Source organism: Danio rerio, chromosome 7 (assembly GCF_052040795.2).
Source record: "Danio rerio strain M-AB ecotype USA chromosome 7, GRCz13ab, whole genome shotgun sequence".
Classification (NCBI taxonomy): Eukaryota; Metazoa; Chordata; class Actinopteri; order Cypriniformes; family Danionidae; genus Danio; species Danio rerio.
The window spans coordinates 4,852,501-4,875,761 of NC_141027.1; the positions used below are offsets into that span (position 1 = coordinate 4,852,501).

General features: G+C 38.3%; 3 protein-coding genes across 4 annotated transcripts in view; all 3 read right to left on the reverse strand.

The window, feature by feature from the left end:
* LOC100333313 (uncharacterized) overlaps nucleotides 1-50 on the reverse strand; it is an 11,233-nt gene extending 11,183 nt beyond the window's left edge. The window contains exon 1 of the mRNA XM_087260380.1: nucleotides 1-50. This exon is cut by the window's left edge and continues 199 nt beyond it. The gene's annotated coding sequence lies outside the window, so the exon portion shown is untranslated.
* si:cabz01074946.1 overlaps nucleotides 1-23,261 on the reverse strand; it is a 199,179-nt gene that overhangs the window by 73,412 nt on the left and 102,506 nt on the right. The window lies entirely within an intron of this gene.
* Nucleotides 9,552-16,475, reverse strand: si:ch73-223f5.1. 2 transcript variants are annotated; one of them, XM_087260530.1, is made up of 3 exons: nucleotides 16,228-16,475; nucleotides 12,939-13,016; nucleotides 9,552-11,622 (listed from the first exon to the last, which is right to left on the reverse strand). In XM_087260530.1, exons 2-3 carry the CDS (start codon nucleotides 12,943-12,945, stop codon nucleotides 11,015-11,017), a joined length of 615 nt encoding a protein of 204 aa, XP_087116656.1. In that variant the 5' UTR covers nucleotides 12,946-13,016; nucleotides 16,228-16,475; the 3' UTR covers nucleotides 9,552-11,014. The 2 variants fall into 2 exon arrangements, with proteins under 2 accessions (XP_087116656.1, XP_087116655.1); XM_087260529.1 differs by having other exon boundaries at nucleotides 12,939-13,020.

A 23,261-nucleotide genomic window follows, 5' to 3' on the forward strand; every position in this document is an offset into this window, starting at 1 on the left:
TCGGAATAAAAGTATGTGCGCACATCTTCAGCACCACAGTGAGTCAGCATGCATCCAGCAGTCACGAGGATTCAGGCAAGACCTATTTAACTGCTTGTGCACCGATTTCCTCTGCTCGTGCGCAAAACTTCTTGCACGCCCCCTCGGTCATCTTTTGCTCGTTGGATTTTCATTTTAGAAACTGATATTAAAAAAACAAATAGTTTTTATTAATTTAAAATAAAAAAAAAACAAATTGAAATTTAATGGCTTTTTTTGATTTTCGTTTTTAAATTTTAAAACACAAATTAAACAAACGTCTCATTTTTCTTTTTCATGGTGGAAAACAGAAAAGCAAAATTAAAAAATTATTAGATTTTCATTTTTTTATTACCAATAACAAAAAATAAAATCACTATTTTAATAGACAAAAAATCTAATATTTTAAATAGACCAAAAATACACACACACACACACACACACACACACATATATATATATATATATATATATATATATATATATATATATATATATATATATATATATATATATATATAAAATAAATATATATATATATATAAATATATATATATTATATTGTTATTACTACAAATAAATGCCTTGTATAATAATGCAAATAAATCCAAACGTTTATTTATCCAATAGATAAACAAATGAATAAACACACTGTGCTATGTAGAATTTAGCTAAATTAAGCTAAGTACTGAGGAAATATAGCTACTATTTAAAGTAAACTGGATTTAAATTAATTGTGTGTAATCTGCCTCTTTAAGCATGTGTTACTACTAACCCACTCTCTGTTACAGCTTGTCCCGCAGGTGGGGTAAATAGTAACATTTACACTCCTGGCACTTTCGGCAATAATGCACAGAAATTATAGATCCGACAATCATACAACCAGTGCTCATTTGTAGGAGAGGCTTGTGTGTTGCTGGTGAAAAACAAATGGTTTGTCTAACCCCATTACTTTGTTCATCATTAGGGCTGTGCAAAAATATTGATATATCTAAATATCGCGATAATTTATTTTACAATAGTGTATCGATAGTCCAACCTGAAGTATCTATTCATGTTGTGCCAAACAACCTCCTCCTTTGCTCCAGTAGATGTCGCTAACTCGCTATCAACAAAACGCTAAGTAGTATGGTATCAGCAGTAAGCAAGAGTGAGCATAGTGAAAAATATAAAGGAGCCTCCAGCTTTTAGAGCTGACGTGTGGCTGCACTTTGGCGTTAACACTATACCACAGAGTACTGAATTAGACAAAAAATGCCATTTGCAAGCTTTGCAAATCTAACTTAAAATATTCGGGAAACACTACGAATTTGCATTATCACTTAACAAGACACTACGCAGATGAATTAGCGGCACTGCGACCTCAACCGAAATCTCTTGATTCAAGGCAAACTACACTGGATAACATCATCAGCAAGCTTCTGTTTGCCTTAACTAACATTGTAGAGTTACTGAAAACGGCATAGGAAGAATGGAACATCAATTGGAAGGACCTGTCGTTGTAACAGAAAACGCGTCAGACATGATTACGGCAGCACAGTAAAATGTTCACGATGCTGTCAGTCGCACTGTCAGTTTCTAATAGCCTAGTTTACCACATATTAGAGCACTGTGTTTCAGTTTTGTTTACTTGATGCATTTAAAAAAAAAAAAAATTTAACTTGCTTGCTTATAAATTGTTTATTTAACTTATATGTGACTTTAGTGGCATATTTATTTTAGTTCAGTGTTAAATAACAATATGCATTTAATACAGTTCAGTGAGTTCTCTATTCGATAACACTGTGCAGTTCTAATGAATTTAAATGGATAGAAATTCAATTGGAATTGGAGTTTTAATTTGTCTGCTGACTTCATCAACTTGTCAATATAACATGACACACATACCAATACAATTTATTGCAATATATCACAATATTTATTGTATCGTGACCCATGTATCGCGATATGTATCGTATCGTGAGGCCCTTGCCAATACACAGCCCTATTCATCATTTGACCCAAACCAAAAATTGTTACTTTGTGTCGCGTTCTCCCCTATGCCAACCATAAGAGGTGTCACTTTAAAAATGCACACATCTACCATTATAATGAAAGCATTTGACTGCTTTCCTAACATTTTGTGCTCATTTAGGACAAAATTAGGTGTGTTCGGTAAAAAAAAAAAACACCAAGATCAACATCTTTAGATGTTATTATTATTAATATTCATGTGCATATATCTGTTCAAACAAGCACCAAAAACCCTGAATTTCGCTCTGCTTCTAATCCCGTGTACAGAATCCGTTTGAGCAGTGTCTGTTTTTTACTTTGAAGCGCATCGGATAGGATAGTGTGAGTACGCCCTTACATCTGGACCACATACTGAATGTAATGATGGCTCTAGGGCGGTCCACTCCTGGGGTCCGTTCTTCGTACCTCGCTTAAATGATCTAAGATGATTTGGCAGATCCTGGATCTTTAAATCTTGATAACTGATCTCTCGCTAATTTGGTTCTTCAAACAAGTTCGCGAATCAGATTAGAATGTCTGGATAAACTGATCTGAGATTGCTGCGTGTGTTGTGAAGGACAGATCTATCGATCCTCGAAATCATGATCAGCAATGCAACGATTGGCTGACGACACAGCAGCGTAATGACATCATCTGATTAATATTCAATTATTCAATTTCTCTTTGCACCACCAGGTGGCAGTCTTTATACTGTACTTTCATTTTGAGGGTGCAGATTGCATACGTTTTGTTAATGTTTAATTTGATTAATTTTATTAATGACTATAACTTTATATATATAGTTAAAAATATTTACCATTTTCCCAGGTGTATATAACTACTACTGTAAGAAAATATCAGAATTCGGTACATACTTTCTGTATTATCTTTGCTTGAACTGAGCCGATCTAATCCTGTTTATATGAATTGAACCTGCTCCCGATCAGATTTAACCTAGCAGAAATGTTGCTATGACAACAACTCTCGGATCAGCTTTGAAGAACGAAACGATCCTGGATCGTGTCAAATCGTCAATATCCAAATCCAGCTAACTGAGTAATCCACGTACGAAGAACGGACCCGTTTGTCAGATCTGGGCCACAAATAAGCCAAAGCAATACCACATATTAGCCAGAGTTCAACCAAATGAAGCAGAACTGACTCTATTCTTGGCCACAGTATGCTGTTATTCTGGCCCAGATCCGGGCCACACCAGACACTTACATCTGGACCACCTACTGAATCAAATCATGACACTAGGGCGGTCCACTCCTGTTTGTCAGATCTGGGCCACAAATAAGCCTAAGCAATACCACATATCAGCCAGAAATGAACCAAATGAACCAGAACTGACCCTATTCTGGGCCACAGTTTGCTTTTATTCTGGCCCACACCTTACACTTGCTGGGTGTGGCAAAGTACAAAAATCCCAGCATGCATTGCAGTATGAATACATTATACTCCAGTTTTCATTATCTGCTGTTGATTCTGCTGTTTATGTTGACGTTGTTGATTTTGTCACTTGTCGTCTCCTGTTTGTGAGTTTTGTTCATTTTGTTAATTGTCACCGTTATTGAGGTTCATACACTGATTATTGATGTCTCTGTGAGCAGAAGTTGAGCAATAGAAATTTTTTTTGCTTATAAACCTTCATAATTCTGTGGCATGTACAAGCATGTTATTACGTTACTTCTAATAATGGATTAAACATTGGTTAACAACAGTGAATAATGTCATTTCATCACAGGTTGTGCCTCACTTCATTTTTTTATTTCATTTTGTTGTTGTTGTTGTTGTTGTTGTTTAATTGGTTTGTTTGCAATAATTAATAAACTTTTCAAGCAGAGTTCTTTAAAGTTACAGCAGCCCAAAAAATAAATAAATAAATACATTGAGAGGTTCAGGGCTATTAGCCCAACTAAAGCGAACACTTTTCTCCATGATGATGATTAGTCTATCTGGTTCACATATGTTTTAAGATAACTGGGCCAACATTTGTCATTTCTTCTCTGGGTCACATTAGGGTCACGGCCGCATTAGCCAGAGCTTACTGTGGCAAATATTTGCCAAAAGTGGCCCACATTTGTATTAAAATAACTGGGCCACATTTTCCATATCTTCTCTGGGCCAATATAGGCTAACGGCTGCATAAGCCAGAGTTTACTGTGCCAAATATTTGCTAAAAGTGGCCCACATATGTCTTAAGATAACTGGGCCACATTTGCCAAATCTTCTCTGGGTCACATTAGGCTCACAGCCGCATTAGCCAGAGCTTAATGTGCAAAATATTTGCTTAAGGTGGCCCAAATATGTCTTAAGACAGGGGTGCTCAATCCTGTTACTGGAGATCTTTACCTTCCTGCAGATTTCAGTTGCTTACCATATCAAACACACCTGCCTGTAATTATCACGTGGTGTTCAGGTCCTATAAATAATTGGTTCAGGTGTGTTGGATATGGGTAGCAACTGAAATCTGCAGGAAGGTAGATCTCCAGGAACAGGATTGAGCACCCCTGTCTTAAGATAACTGGGCAACATTTGCACCGACACGTGTGAGCCACTTTAGGTTTAAACCCAGATTACCCTTAAATGACTATGCTACATTTTTGCCAACTGTGGCCCGCATTCATCCTCCTTCATTTGGGCCAAATTGATCATTTTCCACATGGGTCATATTAGGCTTATATTCAGATTACGTTTTGCCAAATCTTTGCCTTAAATGGTCCATATATGAATTTGAATCTTTGGCTCACATTCATTTTGTCTGGGCTGAAGGAAGACCACCAGTGCCACAAAACTGCCTAAAGTGGCCCACATTTGTATGCTATCTGGGTTAGAATTTTGGTCTTGTTCATAGTCCAAATATCTAAAAAATAAATAAAAATCTTACCTCAAGAAGCGTTTTCTAGACAAGCAAAAAAAATAAAAAAAGATGTATTTTTTTCAGAAATAATATGCCAAAGTTTGTCCTTAATGGGGTAAACCAGGGGTTCCCAAACTTTTCAGTCCGTGACCCCCAAAATAACAATGCCAGTGACACACCGACCCCCAATATCCTCTGAGGTGGTTATAAATACAGAAACCTTGCATGCAATGACGCAGACACACCAATACAATTTGTGTCAGTGCTTTAAATGTGCCAGAAAGTATAACCTGATATAAAATCTAAATGCATCTGACGCTATTGCTGCCTTTAATATAATGTAATTACCCCAAGGGTCGCAATCCAATAAAACTAGTAACTATAAGCTACTATAGTAACTATATAGTATATAGTAACTATAAACGACTATTTTTATTTTCAGTATAGTTATGGATAAAATATGTTAATTCTTATGGTTTAATAAAAATAAATAGATTTTTGGAAATCACCAGGCGACCCCCCTTCATTGCCCTGCGACCCCTTAAGGGGTCCTGACCCCCACTTTGAGAACCACTGGGGTAAACAACAATCGTATGTCAAAATGAAAAATATTTTTTACTTCAAGATTTTTTTGATATTTGGTGTAGAAACTGTTTTGCAGTGTATGTAATTATTTAAACAGCTTTATTGTTTTTTTTTATTATTTTATGTCTGTATTTGTACATACTGTTAGACTCCATTCATATATTTGCTCTGTTTATCTCCGTTTCCCTTGTAATTTGTTTATTATAATTTATAGAGATGAACAAAATCATCCTCCATCATTTAAATTATTCATTCTTTCCAAATATAGCCATTCAGGTTATCTTGTGAATTAACAATGTTAATTTAAATTGATATGAGACAGTAAGAGTGATTCGTTCAGGTTTCATTTATTGTTTTATTGTCATAATATGAAATATTTTCTTTGACATCTTCTATATGCTGTACAGCTTTAAGAACAGAATTCCTTAGTGCTACTTAGAGCAAGCCTGTAACTATTGGCCATAGATATTTACAAGATGTCACCTACACTGTTTGCCTATTGGAAGGAATGTGTCAATAGAGCCGCCATTTTGGTACAGGGTAACGCTCCTTTGAAATTAATGTGGGGCCAAGGTGCTGTAAAGGACTGGCCATCCAGAACCATAGATATATACACACATCTATGATTGGTCAGTATGTTAATATTTTATTAAACATTTTTTTAAATTACGAAAACTATAATATTACATTTCTTTTCTATATTGATTGATAATGGACAGCTTGGTGCATTGCTTGTATTATCCTCCCTCCTTTTTAAATTTGATCTAATCCATGTCCTGAAACACCCCCTCTCCTGCTTTCACTTCTAATGCTGTGTTCACACCAGACGCGGAACGTGCGTCAAGCGCGAGTTTAGTCAATGCAAACATGCGAATAGACATCCTGCGACGCGATACACGCAAATGGCACGACTTGATTGACGCGAATTGCGCGAATGGTGGGGTACAAATGGCACGTCGCGTATTGAGCATTTCATGTGAATCACTTGAGTTCGATAATCTGAACTTCAGCAGACATTTGCGCCGCGTCAACCAATCAGGAGCTTGCTCTTGTGGGGTCGTTATTGTCACGTATCGCCTGTTGTGAGTGTCCTGGAGGAAATCCTCCAGCCGACACCGACAAGAAGTTCATCAAACTGGGCTGGGCTCAGTCAGACGCAGCGCTGAAAGCCTTTATCATCCAGGTTAGGTTTCTGGAGGAGTTTATGAGCTCATAGAGCTGGATGCACTATATGAAAGGATCTAGTGGACTTAGACACGACCTTAAACATATCAGGTGCGTTCGACATGAAGCTCAGCTGCAGCCGGTGATCAACGAGATTAGCCGAGCGCAGGCGGGGGCGGAGTTGAAAACGGAGCCGTCAAGACGGACAGCTGGACACTTCGGGACTCAAAGTTGCTGCAGTCATGATGACCGATCACATGGCGTCATCATATTTATTTATATATTTTTTGTTGTTTTTATTTATAACAACAAAACATTTACAAATAAAACAGAATACAGGCTCTTCAAACTGTAGTTCCTTGGGAGGGAGAATTATGAATAAAATATATAACAAATGCATGAGAGAAATAAGAGGAAATGAGAGGTTAATATAAACATAAAACCGAACAGGTCTATTAAATACAAAGCAATAAGCATAAATTGTAGGCGTTAAACATCAATCTTTAGGCTAATACTTCTTGTTTGAATATGCTAAAAAAGGGTTTACATATATGTACATTGATAGATATAAAAATTTACAGCGTAAAAAGCAAAACAAGGTGTTTTGATTAGGTCTTAATAAATGAGATTATTTTGTTTAATGAATGAATTTTCAAAAAAGCATTTTAATCCAAAAAGATTGTGTTGAAAAGAACAAAGGGTAAAATAAGTGAGCGATGTAGAAGTTTCCCAGAAAGAGCAGGTAGCCTTTAAACTGCTAGACAGGAAATAAAATATATATTTATATTATAATAATAAAACCATTTTATAATTATTTAATAAAATAGTTCTTTAATTTGTTAAGAGAGCTTTAGGGGGGCAGGATCAATGATGATGATTATTTTATTTCAAGTCTGTAAGACTTATTTGAGTTCATATTAAGGTTATTCACTAAAATATACACTAAAATATATCATTGAAATCGTTCATGGAGATGAATGCAGTAAATAGTCTGTATAAAAAGGTTGAAAATAAACCTGTGCAAACAAGCTAACCTCTATAACCAGATTATTTAACAAAAGATGATTACTGCAGTAAAATATTGGTAGTCTTTTAATAAGCAAGATGTGTACAAAATAGAGAGGGTGTGAAAAGTAATTTTTTTTTTTTGAAAGTTTTTAATCGAAATTTGTCCAATTATAAACCCGAAACACACGTGTTTGTTCTCATGTGGTGAACTCGGCCAATCGTGTGATATCGGTGTCGTCATCAGAGCTCCTGCAGTCGCTCTTCAGAAGCTGCACGGTCTGAATCAGCCGTCTGATCTCGGAGCGCTGATCTCGGTACTTTGATGCCACATGTGACAGTCACGTGGCGTCGGCGCAGCATCAATCCGGACAAGATTTCTAACCAGCATGCACCGCTTTAAGACTGATTTCGATCGATCTGCGCAGCGCTGCATGAAGTCGAACGCACCTATCGACGCTGTTTTTTAGCCTTCATAAAACACAAACACTGTTATTTTCTTTATAAAATCCATGTTTAGCAACGAAGCTAGAGTCACCAGGCAGACAGAAGCCCAGCCCATCACGCAAATCCGCGTCTGATCTGAAGTGAATTTGACGCTATTTGGCGGCTATTTACATGCGAACATCGCGATTTATCCGCGCATTCCGCGTCTTGTGTGAACACAGCATAATGCTAATGAAGGGAACCATCAATATCCCTGTGTCTTTCTGATATAAATAGTATATAACATTTGTAATATTCAATAATTTAGGGTGGAAAGCATAACCATTGAGACGCACACACTGTTATATTATCAGGCACCCTTATCAAGTTACTTTAAATACTAGCCGTTACTTCAAATAGCCGACAATAAAAGTTTCTGGCACCGCAGCGTCTTGTCATATTTAACTTAAATTGTTTGCTGATTTTATTCAACAAAACTATCATAAACCTAAAATTTAGTGCAAGTTGGTGCTACTTTGCCTTATGGTCAGAGCAATAGGTGACTGCATTATAATCAATAACGTTACTTGAGCATAAAAGTTTGTAACATACGAAATCATAAAAAAACGAAATCATACCTATGGAATGTTCTGCCTTTTGCTTTGTTTTCTTTGTTTGCTCATTACTACACCTGTACACAGCACTAAAGTCCTGCATCTTTTAACCTTGACTAATGCGGTTGAATGACTTTTGTAATGGGAGCACTGTACAAATATGGCGGCGATATTGACACATGCTCAAGATCCTAGTGTATATATCTATGATCATTGGAAACTGACTCAGTGTGTGATTCAGAGTTTCGCTCCTGTTTCAGTAAAAAAAAATGATCTCAAACTCAATTCCTAGAGGGCCGCAGCTCTGCTTAGTTTATCTCCAACCACCTTCAACTCACACCTGCTTAATGGTCTCCAGTAGACTTGAACACCTTGATTAGTTGGATCAGTTTTGTTTTATTAGGGTTGGAGCAAAGCGCTGCAGAGCTGCGGCCCTCCAGGAATCATTTCATTCATTCAGTTCATTTCGTTTTAAACAATGTTTCCAGTCATTATTACTGCTGCCAAGTGAAAAAGACAGAATTAACACAATATAAATGGAAGCAAATCAAAATACTGCCATGTAATTAAAAACTCTAATATCAGGCATGCCGTAATCATGATACAAAGATGTGCAAAAACAGAATTACTTTAACAGGAATATTAACAACCTCAACATTGCATTTCTATTAATATTAAACATAAATGTTCAGATAAAACAAACGTTTAAAACTAATTAAATTGTAAAAAAAAAAAAAGTTCTAAATTGAAATGGGTAACACTTTAAAAATGTTTCATTGGTAGACATTAGTTGATGCATTAACACTTAAAGACAAACATGACAAAACCCATAACAACAAATTAATATTGAATAATAACAAGACACTATTTTTGTATAGTAGATATTTGGGTGTGCAACATGGAATGATTATTTTATTTTTTACACAAAATATCTGTGGACTTGGTCCAGTACGTCATTGTGGTTACAGACTGCAACAAGGACATCTTGACTTTTTTTGGCAAATTAAAGGCCAGGACAAAGCATTGAGCCATCGGTAAGCACTGATTTGGCTAGTTTGTTTAGTAAGATCCACAAGTCACCTTTCATTGGGTTGTTGGGGTGAGTTTGGCCAAATCAGCATGCAGAATTGGTGTTAGCGAAAAAGTGTGCTTTGATTGGTTGTTCAGCAACGAATCAGAGTTCAAAAAGAAAAACTCAAGGGACGAATCCAAGTAAACAAGTAGGATCGCAAAGAAACCTGCCTTCTTTAGTTGCCTGTCTCAGATGCTTGCTAACAATATGACTGTTTCAGAAATTATCAGACATATCTGCATGAGCGAATCTCTCTGTGGTGAATGACAAGTACTGTGAATGGTACTGAACGCTGCTTTTGTTTACAGATTTGTTCGTGCGTATAACAGGTTCAGGTTTAATAAGTGAAAATAGAAATCAACATACTGCCCTCCGCTCTTGTTTGGGGGTTTTGGAGAGATGCACGCCATTCAGCAAACAGACTCCATTTCAGGCTTAAGCCGCAACTCATAGTGGAGGCTCTAGTCTGATTTATGGACTACACATGAAGGTTACAGAGAGCACAACACTGGGTAGGCTGTAGCATTGACTAGTGCCTGCAGCTCAATGATCAGGTCCGATATAAAGTGGAGGTGTGTGCGAGCATTTGTTCCTAGAAACAATAATTGTTTTAATTAATTATGAACTTACCTATTACATTGTGTTATTAACTTCTACACCTTCCCCCAAACCAAACTCTCCGTTATTAAAGTCTACACCAACCCCAACCCTTACAGTTATTAAAGTCTACACCTACCCCAACCCTCAGTTATTAACATCTATACCAGAGGTGTCCAAACTATGTCCTGGATCTTCTTCTATGGGACAGAGTTTGGGCACCCCTGGTCTACACCTCCCCAACCGTCAATCCAACTCTCAAAGCTATTATTGTCTACACATTCCCCAACCTTAACCCAACCCTCACAGTTATTAAAGTCTACACTTAAGCCCTACCCTTACAGTTATTAACCTCCACTCCTACCCTAACCCTAAACCCAACTATCTTAGTAGCATGGGTATTACCATAGTGGGTGTTACAATGTCCACTATGAATTGGATCTGATCCAGTACATAATTATGCTATAGACTGAAGCGAGGACATCTTGCTTTTTTTAACTGCTGCTACTCATCCTGCATCTCTTTTCAAAGTTCCTGCTGCTAAATCTCCAACCGCATCTCATTCTGCACATCCTGTTAAAACTCCTACACCTGCGACCTCAGAAACTCCTGAAACTCCAGCCTGCGCTCCTCCCCCTTCTCCTCCACAGCCTCATTCAGCAACCTTATTTCATCCTGCTAATTCTCCTGCAACTCCTGATCCTGCTCCTTCTGCCACCTCAGAAACTCCTGAAACTCCAGCCTGCCCTCTTCCTCCTCCTCCTCCTCCACAGCCTCACTCTGCAACCGCACCTCATCCGCCACATCCTGCCAAAACTCCTGCTCCTGCTCTTCCTGTGACCTCAGAAATTCCTGCAACTCCAGCCTGCGCTCTTCCTTCTGCTCCTCCGCAGCCTCATTCAGAGACCGTATCTCATCCTGCAAATTCTCCTGCAACTCCTGCTCCTGCTCCTTCTGCCACCTCAGAAACTCCTGAAACTCCAGCCTGCTCTCTTCTTCTCCCTCCTCCACAGCCTCACTCTGCAACCGCATCTCATCCGCCACATCCTGCCAAAACTCCCGCTCCTGCTCCTCCTGCGACCTCAGAAACTCCTGAAACTCCAGCCTGCGCTCCTCCTTCTGCATCTCTGCAGCCTCATTCAGCAACCGCATCTCATCCTGCAAATCCTTCTGCAACTCCTGATGCTGCTCCTCCTGCGACCGCAGTTCCTCCAAGTACTCCTGCTGGTCCTCCTCATTTAGCTTCAGCCTCCGCTTCTTCTGCTGATCCTTTTGCATCCACAGCTCTTAAAAAAAAGAGAATAATATTTAAAATTATTTTAAGGTGTACATTTCATTCATTAATTCTTTTTTTATCGGTTTTCCGTGGCCGGGTCGCAGGGGCAGCAGTCTTAGGAGAGAACTCCAGAATTCCCTCTCTCCAAACACTTCCTCCAGCTCCTCCGGGGGAGATCCCGAGGGATTCCCAGGCCAGCCAAGAGACAAAGTCCCTCCAGCGTGTCCTGGTTCTTCCCCGCGGCCTCCTACCGGTGGGACAAGCCTAGAACGCCTCCCTAGGTAGGTGTCCAGGAGCCACCTCAGCTGACTTCTCTCGGTGTGGAGGAGCAGTGGCTCTAAGCCAAGCTCCTCCCAGGTGTCAGAGCTCGTCACCATATCCATAAGAGTGTGCCCTGCCACCCTGCGAAGGAAACTTATTTCGGCTGCTTGTATCCGAGATCTTGTCCTTTTAGTCATGCCCCAAAGCTCATAACCATAGGTGAGAGTAGGAACGTAGATTGACTGGTGAATCGAAAGCTTTGCCTTTCAGCTCAGCTCCTTCTTTACCACAATGGACTGGTACATCGACCATGGTACATTACTGTGGCGCTGCACCAATCTGCCTGTCAATCTCATGTTCCATCTTTCCCTCAGTCCTGAATAAAATCCCAAGATATTTGAACTCCTCCGCCTGGGGCTAGCACTTTCCTTCAACCTGGAGATGCCAAACCCCCTTTTTCCTGTGCAGCACCATGGCCTTGGAGGTGCTGATTCTCATCCCAGCCGCATCACACTCGGCAGCAACCGCCCCAGTGCATGCTGAAGGTCCATGTTCGATGAAGGCAACAGAACATTATCTACGAATTGCACCTAAGGTTGCAATAAATAAGGTTGCACCTTGAAATTCTGTCCATAAAAATATGAACAGAGTTGGTGACAAGGGAAAGCCCTGCCAGAGTCCAACATGCACTGGAAACAAGTCTGACTTATTGCCGGCATTGCGAACCAAACTCCTACTCTGTTCATACATGGATGAGACGGCCCTTAACAGATCGTCTCTGATCCCATACTCCCAGAGCATCCTCCACAGGATGCCATGAGGGACATTGTCGAATGCCTTATCCAAGTCCACAAAACACATACTCCCATGAACTCTCGAGGACCCTGGTGAGGGTATAAAGTTGGTCCAGTGTACCACAGCCTGGACTAAAACCCCATGGTTCCTCCTTGATCCTAAGTTCAACCATCGGCCGGATCCTCCTCTCCATTTAATTTTAGGTGCCCATTACATTTAAAATTTCACAGATGCTTATACATTCAAAAACATAGTGCATTAATAACTTACTTTCCATGATCCTTTTCTGTTGATGATGCCTGTTTCTGTGAGGTAAATGGTGTGCCGGTAGTTCTCGACTCTCTGGGCCTTTCTTCACAAGAGATAAAATAATCACTGATGATGTTTTCTCAACACATTTACCTCAAAACATTTAATGAATTTACCAAACAATAAACTGTAATCAATAAATAAAAACCACTAGGCATGTTAGTAACATTTTAGCCTTTACTTTGGAAATACATAATTCCCAAATTATAATGTATGTACAGTAGGGGTCATTCTAGGTTAACTGTTCACAAATTATAGGCGGGAACTTTAAGTAGTGATGGGGAAAATGGCTTTTAAAAGCTTTGAAACAGTGGAATCAATTGTTTTGCAAATGATTCACTTGGGGACTCACTGTGGTGCAGTGAGGACTACAGAGAGATCCCAAGAGGGCATGAGAGACAGATAGGGTGGATTTATTTGCCTGACACCTTCAACAAATAGACTCCACTTCAGGGCATTCGTGCACCTCATAGCTAGTTATGTCGTCGACCACTGTGCATCTTAAACGCCGCATCCATGGACCACATATGAAGGTTACAGAGACTGGGGCTAGTGCCAGTTGATAATAATAACAATACTTCCTTACATTTGTATAGCGCTTTTCTGGACACTCAAAGCGCTGGGGGAATCTCCTCATCCACCAACAGTGTGCAGCATCCACATGGATCTCCACCATGATTGGTGGAGAGGAGAAATTATGGTATGGGGATTGTTAGGAGTCTGTGATAGACAGATGCCAGTGGGCAGATTTTGCCAGGATGCCAGGGTTAAACCCCTACTCTTTTTCGAAGGACATGCTGGGCTTTTTAACGACCACAGAGAGTCAGGGCGAACAAGACTCAAAGGTCCGAGTAGGCATGGGCCAATGTTTCCAAGGTATATATTGCAGTTTGGAAAAGTCAAGGTTTTAAAACCATCCAAAATTTTCTGCTATATAATTCCTAAGGTATGTGTTAAAAAAATTTTTTTTTAGGACAACAGTATCTCCGGCAGAAAATCTATCCAACGATGCTGTTTTAAATTGTAAAGAAATCTGTGTTTGTAAAACAAGAGCAGGAGTCAATGATTTATTTGAATTATTTAGCCTGATGTGTTTACTGCTACAAAATATTATAAATGTTTCTCAGAATAAAATATAAGATGTTTAATGGAGGAAAAAAGTTGTTTTTACCCAGACATTTAAAAAGAATATATTTTAGAGCAGTGGTTCCCAACAGGGGGGTCCCCGCCCACAAGGGGCAGGCAGCTTTCTGCAACTCTCACATGGTCGCCCACTGAAGCTAGGCAGGGCTGCGCCTGGTCAGTACCTGGATGGGAGACCACACGGAAAAAACTAGGTTGCTGTCGGATTTGGTGTTAGTGAGGCCAGCAGGGTCTGTATGGGTCCTAATGCCCCAGTATAGTGACGGGGTAGTAAGTGCCGTCTTTCGGATGAGACGTTAAACCGAGGCCCTGACTCTGTGGTTATTGAAAATCCAGGGCTTTCACCCCAGCATCCTGGCCAAATTTGCTCACTGGCCTTTGTCCATCATGGCCTCCTAACCCTCCCCATATCATTATTTGCTTCATCACTCTGTCTCCTCTCCACCAATCAGTTAGTGTGTGCCGTCGCGTCATCCAGGTGGATGCTGCACACTGGTGGTGGATGAGGAGATTTCCCCCATTGTGTAAACTGCTTTGAGTGCCCAGAATAGCGCAATATAAATGTAAGGAATTATTATTATTATTATTATATTATCAGTGAGCTCTGTAGGGGGTCGCGTCATATTTTTAAAAAAAATTAAGCAGTGGACAATTAGGAGACGGATCATGTTGTCTTAGTTCATTTTATCCCCTGGCTGACCAAAAAAATGACAAATTTGTAATTCGTCCTCCACAAAAAGACTCACTGATCACTGGAATCTCACTGAGCTTACTAGACCCAGGTGAGGAAGCTCCAAACATTTTTGGTCACTTCGCTAGCAATACTGGAAACACGAAATGCTGGAAACACCAAGATAGTTACCTGAACAATGATTTTGGTTCATTTTCCCGAAGCAAAGAAGCCCTGACCCAGCCACAGTGCATGATCTGCACCAAAGTTCTTGCTGACAAATGCATGAGGATGTCCAAATTAATAAGACATTTGCAGACAACTCATCCCAAATACCGCAAGGTGTATCCACAACAAATAACCCACTGATGTTTTGCCTTTATGTTTTACTTTAGGCTATTATTTGTGCATGAACGTCTTGATAGAGTAACAAATAATTTGTTTGAAAATCTTTTTTTTTGTGTGTCATCATTACTGCAAACTTATACGAGCGATAATATTATTAAATGTTGAGCAGGCCTTACAATATATTCCTGGAGAAAAAGGGGGTCTCAGACAAAAAAGGTTCAAGGTCACTGTTTTAAAGCTGTGATCACAATACTGTGAAATCGTGATATTTTTATCCAAGGTTATCATACAGTCAGAATCTAATCTACCGGCCCATGTCTACTGTAGTTCCAAGTTAGTAAAATTATCCAAAATTTCCAGCACTATGAGCCCCACTTTTGATTAAAAATAATAGTTTAAGTGAAAAATCTGATTTTCATGTCATCAATTGGAGGTACAAAATATTGAAAATAATGCCCCTGAACTGCACACAACCTGCATATTTTGCTGACTATTGTTGCTGAAAGTTCTCCATTATTGTCAGGTTTTGGCTTTATTAATCAGGGGGACCTGAAATAACATTTATAGTACAATAGAGTTGCTAAATCTAAATCAAATCAATCAGAAGAGGAGAACAAAGTGTCAGATGAACAAAATATGTTTGTGGTTGGCCAGAGTGAAGCAAGATTAGCAAGAATGCTGACAACATTCATGTTTGTTCTCATCTATTCCAGTCAGATAAGTGAAATATTAGGTTGCTCATATATTTTCCATCTAATAAATTCAGTTTGTCAAAATATTACAGCCTTTACTGCTTTAGTCCTTCTCTGCATGGTTTTGCAGCTTCAGTGTGTTTAATTTGATTTATACTGCAAATAGCCAGAACAGTGTGCTCAGTAATACATTACAATCCATGCAGTTATTTAAATCTGAGTATCACCAGAATTGAAAACCTAAAGACATCCTCATGTGTGTTGATGTACTATTTTATCAATTTAGTGCAGATAGATCGACCAATATTAATGTTTATAAAAAAAAAATTGTTTACCAAAAAGGTCCAAAAACATCTACAAACAATCTGACGACTGAATATGATGATGATGTACTTACATGTAGTGACACTGAGGTCCAATTTTTCCTGCAGTTTCCAGCACAACCCGCAGTTTTCTCTTAGCTTTCGATTTAGTCTGGTTTAGCTGAGCTGTGGGAATTGTAGTTCTCTGGGCGTTTTCTAGGAAACAGCCTACGTTGATTAACACTGTTGTTTTCCCCACTTTTTGCGGATTATTTATACCTCCGTTGTTTACATAACCAAACCGAAACGTTTACAGCGGATGTCATTTCTTATCATCAGTTTCAGTTTCTGTTGCTGAAAACCCTTTCATTTCCTCTCTTTGTGTGTGTGTGTGTGTTGTGTTGTAGAGCCAGCAGATGGCGCTGTTTCCTGGTACAGTCAGAAAATAAAAACACACCATTTCTCCATTACAGAGTCGATGTTAAATTGTCTATAAAAATCAGTTAATAATTTTTGATGCATTATTTACATGAGTAGAGGGTCCAGTGTTGGTACAATTTAAATGGCAACCTAAAAGGTTTTTATAGAAATTAGTTGTGATAAATATTATTATAAATATTATATTATATTGTATTATTGTTATTTAATATTATATTATATTACATTATATATTATAATATATTATATTATTATATTATAATATTACATTATATATTATTATAATATTTTATATTACTATATTATATTATTATATTACATTATATGTTATTATATTATATTACATTATATTATATTATTATATTACATTATATGTTATTATAATATTTTATATTACGTTATTATATTATTATATTACATTATATGTTATTATATTATATTACATTATATTATATTATTATATTACATTATATGTTATTATAATATTTTATATTACGTTATTATATTATAATATATCATATTATATTACATTGTTAATTCATTAATTATCTTGTCGGCTTAATCCCTTTATTAATCCGGGGTCGCCAAAGCGGAATGAACCGCCAACTTATCTAGCAGGTTTTATGCAGCGGATGCCTTTCCAGCCGCAACCCATCTCTGGGAAATATATTACATTATATTATATATTATATTATTATACTATTTAATTTGATTTTATTATACAATATTATTATATTATTATACTATATTGTAATATATTATATTATCTTATTATATTATATTATATTATATTATATTATATTATATTATATTATATTATATTATATTATATCATGTCTTTGCATATTTGCTAATAATTACAGACAGGTGTTGTATTGGCCATGACAGCTGAAGACCTATCCTAAAATTAATACAAGTGGTTAAACTTTATGAATTTCTTTCTTCCGTTGAACATAAATGTAGATATTTTAAAGAATGTTAAAAACCAATTTATATTTATATCCAAATTAGAAAAAATGGAAGTCAATAATTACCTTTTTTTTTTCTTTTTTTGAACATATATTTTTTCATCCTTACTTTTTTCATTGACAATTTAAAGCACACACACACAAATAAGCAATTGAGGTAGTTTTATTTGTTTGTTTGTTTTTTGGTACCTGACACCTTTGTAATTGAAAAGTAACATACCCTTCATCAAAAACCTTCATAAATAAAAAAACATGTGACTGTGGGACCACAAAACCTCTTATGTCTTATATTGCATGTATGTAGTTTTGACAATACTCAGAAGTACATTGTATGGGTCAAAATTTTGAATTTATGCAAAAGATCATTAAAGTTAAATAAAGATCGTGATCCATGAAGACATTTAGCAAATTTCCTATTGTAAATATTCATTCTTTTATTTTCTTTTTAGCTTAGTCCCTTTATTAATCAGGGGTCACCACAGCGGAATGAACCATAAACTTATCCAGCATATGTTTTACACAGCGGATATCCTTCCAGCTGCAACCAATCACTGGGAAACTCCCATACACTCTCGTTCACACACATACACTTGAGACAATTTAGCTTTCTCAAACCGGAGCTCCTGAGGTAAACCCACGTCAACACCTGGAGAACATGCAAACTCCACACAGAAATGTCTTCTGACTAAAACTTTATTATTGATTATCGTGGTGGTCAGTAAGACAAACAGTGATAGAATTGGATGTAAATCATAGTTTTACTAGTACATGAATACTGTTATTAGTGTATTTGTCACATTTAAATAAGAAACGTTAAGTATTAATAAAGATGCTAATGATTGCTTAGCCCAAATGGATTGCAGAAATATGTTTAATATCTTTGTTAAATCAATAGTCTCTACTGTACAGCGTGTTCGAAATACGTTGTTGGAGTTAATGCAGTAATTAAGTGATTTAATTAAGTGATTAAGCTGTGTTTTCACTCAAAGATGCACATTAGATTTATGTCTTTCACATATATTCGGAATAAGCATGTGTAAGTAATATAAAACAATCTCATATCTTCTACGAGTTTGAGATGTAGAACACAGGGAAAGCGTCCGCATGGGTAGATATGCATAGGGAGACACTGCAGCGCTGGTGATGATTGTGGCTGTTAACAGCAGTTTGACTGATAAATATGAATTTGTAGCTAAATTGTTAGCGGTGCCATAAAGCAGTTTCAGTTGTTTACATCTTCGCTACAACATATCGTTAAAGGGCCATGACACCCCCCACTTTCGGTTCAGGTCCACCTCAGAATTTTTTCAAAATTTGCATGATAATGGGCGTGGAGCTCCGCGAGCAAAGGGCAGGAGTGGGCGTGGCCAGCAGGGCAGGGGAGAAGGAAGGGAGCGAGCAACTGTTGTCAGTTAGCTCACAAAATGAGAGCCAGACCGTGAGGAGACGCATGAGTTTATAGTTTACAAAGTTAAAATGCAAAGAAATAAACAGTAATTTAATGCCCTGCTACATTTGTCATTTGTAATTTTATATACAGACAACCACAATTTATATCATTATAAAGATAATGATGTTCATATAAACACTATAGATGAGGACTTCTCCCTCAATCCCCGGGTCTGAATGCAGACTCAGTGCAGAAGGTCTCTTGCCCTGTCTATTTTAACCATTAGCCCAGCTGGTAATCTGGAGGATTTAGGCGAACTGCAGCACGGCGATCTGTCTAAATGTGAATGAACTCCTGATAAAGGATAATGTCTGCTATTCTCCATTTCTCGTACTGCTCTCCTGACAAAAATGCTTGCAGAACACAAACAGCTTTTCTGTGTCGGCCCTGACAAGATCACAGGGAAAAACATGCAACAAACCCTGTGGATCATGGAAACAAACACATACGACCCTTCAAGAACGGCTAAATACTGTGTGCCGTGGGTCCGTGGACGCGTCTTACACAGGCATCCATGTAGGATTTCACGGGTCTGCTTTGCCCTCGGAAAGCACCTGCTCTCATGAATAATTAAAAAGCCGGCTCTTTTCATAGGTTAGGAAAACTCCGCTTTGAATAATAATGAGAAACCATCAAGTCATCTTTGCACTTGCAGTTCTGTGCTACGTCGCCTATTTTGATCCGCCCCAAAAATCATTTGAAATTAGCTGACAAAAGCTCAAAATTATCCCATTTTTGTCCCACATTTAATGCTAACAGGCGCCAACATTGTGTTAACGGATGCTCAACACACACAAATATGTGAATACACAAGTATTCAAGGGTTTTGTGACCCTTTAACACTAAAGTTTGTGTCTGTATTTGATCAATTTTAAAAAATAAAAACACTTACAGGTTGAAGCTCACTATCCACAGCTTCGTTGTTTGGAGGAGTTTTTAGCCAAATCCAGCACTGAACTGGGAGAGATTCTGGAAGCTGTCCTTTGTCAAATGCTAGCTATATCTCTTCTTGTATAGTTCTCTGCAACATAATTAAAATTAAACTGTAAGCACTAAATACAGAAACCGAATGAGCTCTGTGGAAATAGCAGCATTTAGACGGCATTTTAGCTCTCTCTGCTATAACATTACAGCACCTCTGACCACGCCCCTTTGCTGTGAGGGGTGAATGTTCGTAACTTGAAGCACTTGTGATCTCACAAACCTGAATGAATTTTTTTGTAGTCCCCAAACTTTGTTTGCTGTAGGCTTTGCTAAGCTAACTCTGTACAAGCCAATGTCTCCCTTTGCATTGAACTTTGAGCGTTTTACATTCAGAGATGTTGTTTATGTTCACACATCTTCTTTACACATCAACTCAAGTTTAACATATGATATCGTCATGGACCACCTCTTTAAACATTTGTTTATGCAATACTCAAAAATGCTCATAAAATAGGTGGATGGAAACATAACTGTTGATGAACACATGCTGTTAACAAGCAGAATCACTGAAGAGAAACAATACTGACTTCAGGAACAGCATCCAGTGAAGGCAAGTGAAATAAAACATATTAAAGGCACGGTATATAATTTTGGCCACTAGAGGACAACTCAATTCACAACAAACAAAGGTGTATTTTGATGACTGCATGACTGTGCCAGGGACAGGCTCTACAATGGTTTAAGTCATACTTAACTGACCGTTACCAGTTTGTAAATCTTAATGGACAGCCTTCACAAGTCAGCCCAGAAAAAGTATGGGGTGCCTCAAGGATCAGTTTTAGGCCCTTTGTTGTTTACAATATACATGCTACCTCTGGGAGACATTATTAAAAGACATAGGATCAGCTTTTACTGCTATGCAGATGATACTCAATTATATATTTTAACTAAACCTGATGAGACGTCTGAACTGTCTAAACTGTCTAAACTAACTGAGTGTATCAAAGACATTAAAGACTGGATGACCAACAATTTTCTTCTCTTAAACTCCGACAAAACAGAATTATTACTTATTGGGCCTAAATCTTGCACACAGCTGATCTCACAACTCAATTTACAATTAGAAGGATACAAAGTTAGCTTTAGCTCTACTATAAAAGATTTGGGTGTCATATTGACAGCAATCTAACTTTTAAAAACCATATATCCCATGTCACAAAAACTGCCTTCTTTCATCTGAGAAATATCGCTAAATTACGAAATATGCTATCCATCTCAGATGCAGAAAAGCTAGTCCATGCTTTTATGACTTCGAGACTGGATTACTGTAATGCTCTATTTGCTGGCTGCCCAGCATCCTCTATTAACAAACTTCAATTAGTAGAAAATGCAGCAGCCAGAGTTCTGACCAGGTCTAGAAAATATGATCATATAACCCCAATTTTATCCTCCTTACACTGGCTGCCTGTTAAGTTTCGTATTGAATTTAAAATATTACTTCTCACCTATAAAGCTCTAAATAATCTAGCTGCTGTTTATCTAACCAACCTTCTGTCTCGCTACAATCCAACTCGCTCTTTAAGATCTCAAAACTCAGGGCTTCTGGTAGTACCTAGAATAGCAAAATCAAGTAAAGGAGGTCGAGCCTTCTCTTTCATGGCTCCTACACTCTGGAATAGCCTTCCTGATAACATCCGAGGCTCAGACACACTCTCCCAGTTCAAAACTAGATTAAAGACCTACAGTATCTGTTTAGTAAAGCATACACTCAATGCATCACCTAACGGGTTCCACACTGGTTTCTGCATCTTGTTTATATACACTATGAACAGCAGCTACGCTAATTATTCTCTTTATTCTCTATTTTCACCTGGGGATACTCATCCCGAGGTCCTCAGATTATGCAGAGTCACTGATTGGATCCAAGAACAGCGACGAGATGATCCCAAGGTTTCCATATCCGGGACCAGGCCATATCCTGAGCTACTGATGGTCGTGGGGAGTGGAGAACATGTGTCTGATTCCAGCGACGCTCCAGGGACAGATGAGTCTTGCTGAGCCCATCTTCCAGCCTCCACCACGGTGACTGAAGCCCTGCACAAGACTTTTGGCCAGCGGAGAAATTAAAATGGTCGTGCCCAACTGAGTCTGGTTCTCTCAAGGTTTGTTTTCTTCACTCCTATCAGGTGAAGTTTTTTTTCCCTCTCCGCTGTCGCCACTGGCTCGCATGGTTCAGGATTGGTAGAGCTACGCATCGATGAATTTGCTCTTCAGTGTTTGAACTCTCAGTAATGATTAAATCACACTGAACTGAGCTAAACTGAACTGAACTGAACTTAAACACTAAAAACTGAACCACACTGTTCTAGTTACTATGACCATTTATGTGAAGCTGCTTTGACACAATCTACATTGTAAAAGCGCTATACAAATAGAGCTGAATTGAATTGAATTGAATTAATATGGCAGGGGGAAATGCATGGTTGTTGCATATTTGGCTTTGAAGCATAAGGGCTTGTTTTAATTTGAGATGCTGACGTAACTGAGGCCATATTTTAACAGTGCAGCAGACAATTGGATTTTGTGTGTGTTGTGAGGTTTTAATGGGTAAACTAGGTGTCGCCAGGGCTTGTAAGGAGGTTGCTGTGCATGATCTGGATTCTGTTTTTACACCAATCTTTGCCACCTGGTGAGCACATCCAATAAACTAGTTTTGAACATTAGCTGCCCGTGATACAATAAACAATTAGGAAGAGCTAAACCTCCATCACCCTTATTTTTCTCAAGGAACTCCTTTTGGATCTTAGGCCCCGTTTACACTAATGCGTTTTAGTTTGAAAACGCATAAGTTTTGCTACGGTTACGCCATCCGTCCACACTACGCCGGAGTTCTCGAGCACCGAAAACGGAGCGTTTCGAAAACGCTGGAGAGGCCGTTTTCATTCTGAAACGCTGCTGCTCCGTCTCAGTGTGGATGGGGAAAGACGGAGACATCTGAAAACGGAGGCGGGGCTGCAGACATTCGCCTCTCTGATTGGGGCTTTTCCTCAATATTAAGTAGCCTAACACACAGTTTAGTCCTGAATCTTCTCCGTGTAAGTTCAGACTTCGCAAGTTTGATCAAGGCTGCATCTCTTCTTCTCAGTTTGATATGGAAAACATACCGAGGACACGGGTAAATCTTCACAGGGAACCGTGTACTTTATAACTTCATTCACATCACCCTGGCTACGTTGTTTCACTTTCTCAACAATAAAATGTAAACTTGATATAAGGAACTGCCTATTTTTATTTTAATATTAACAACTAAACAGACAGCAGAAGTGTTGAGGCGTCATGCTGCATGAGC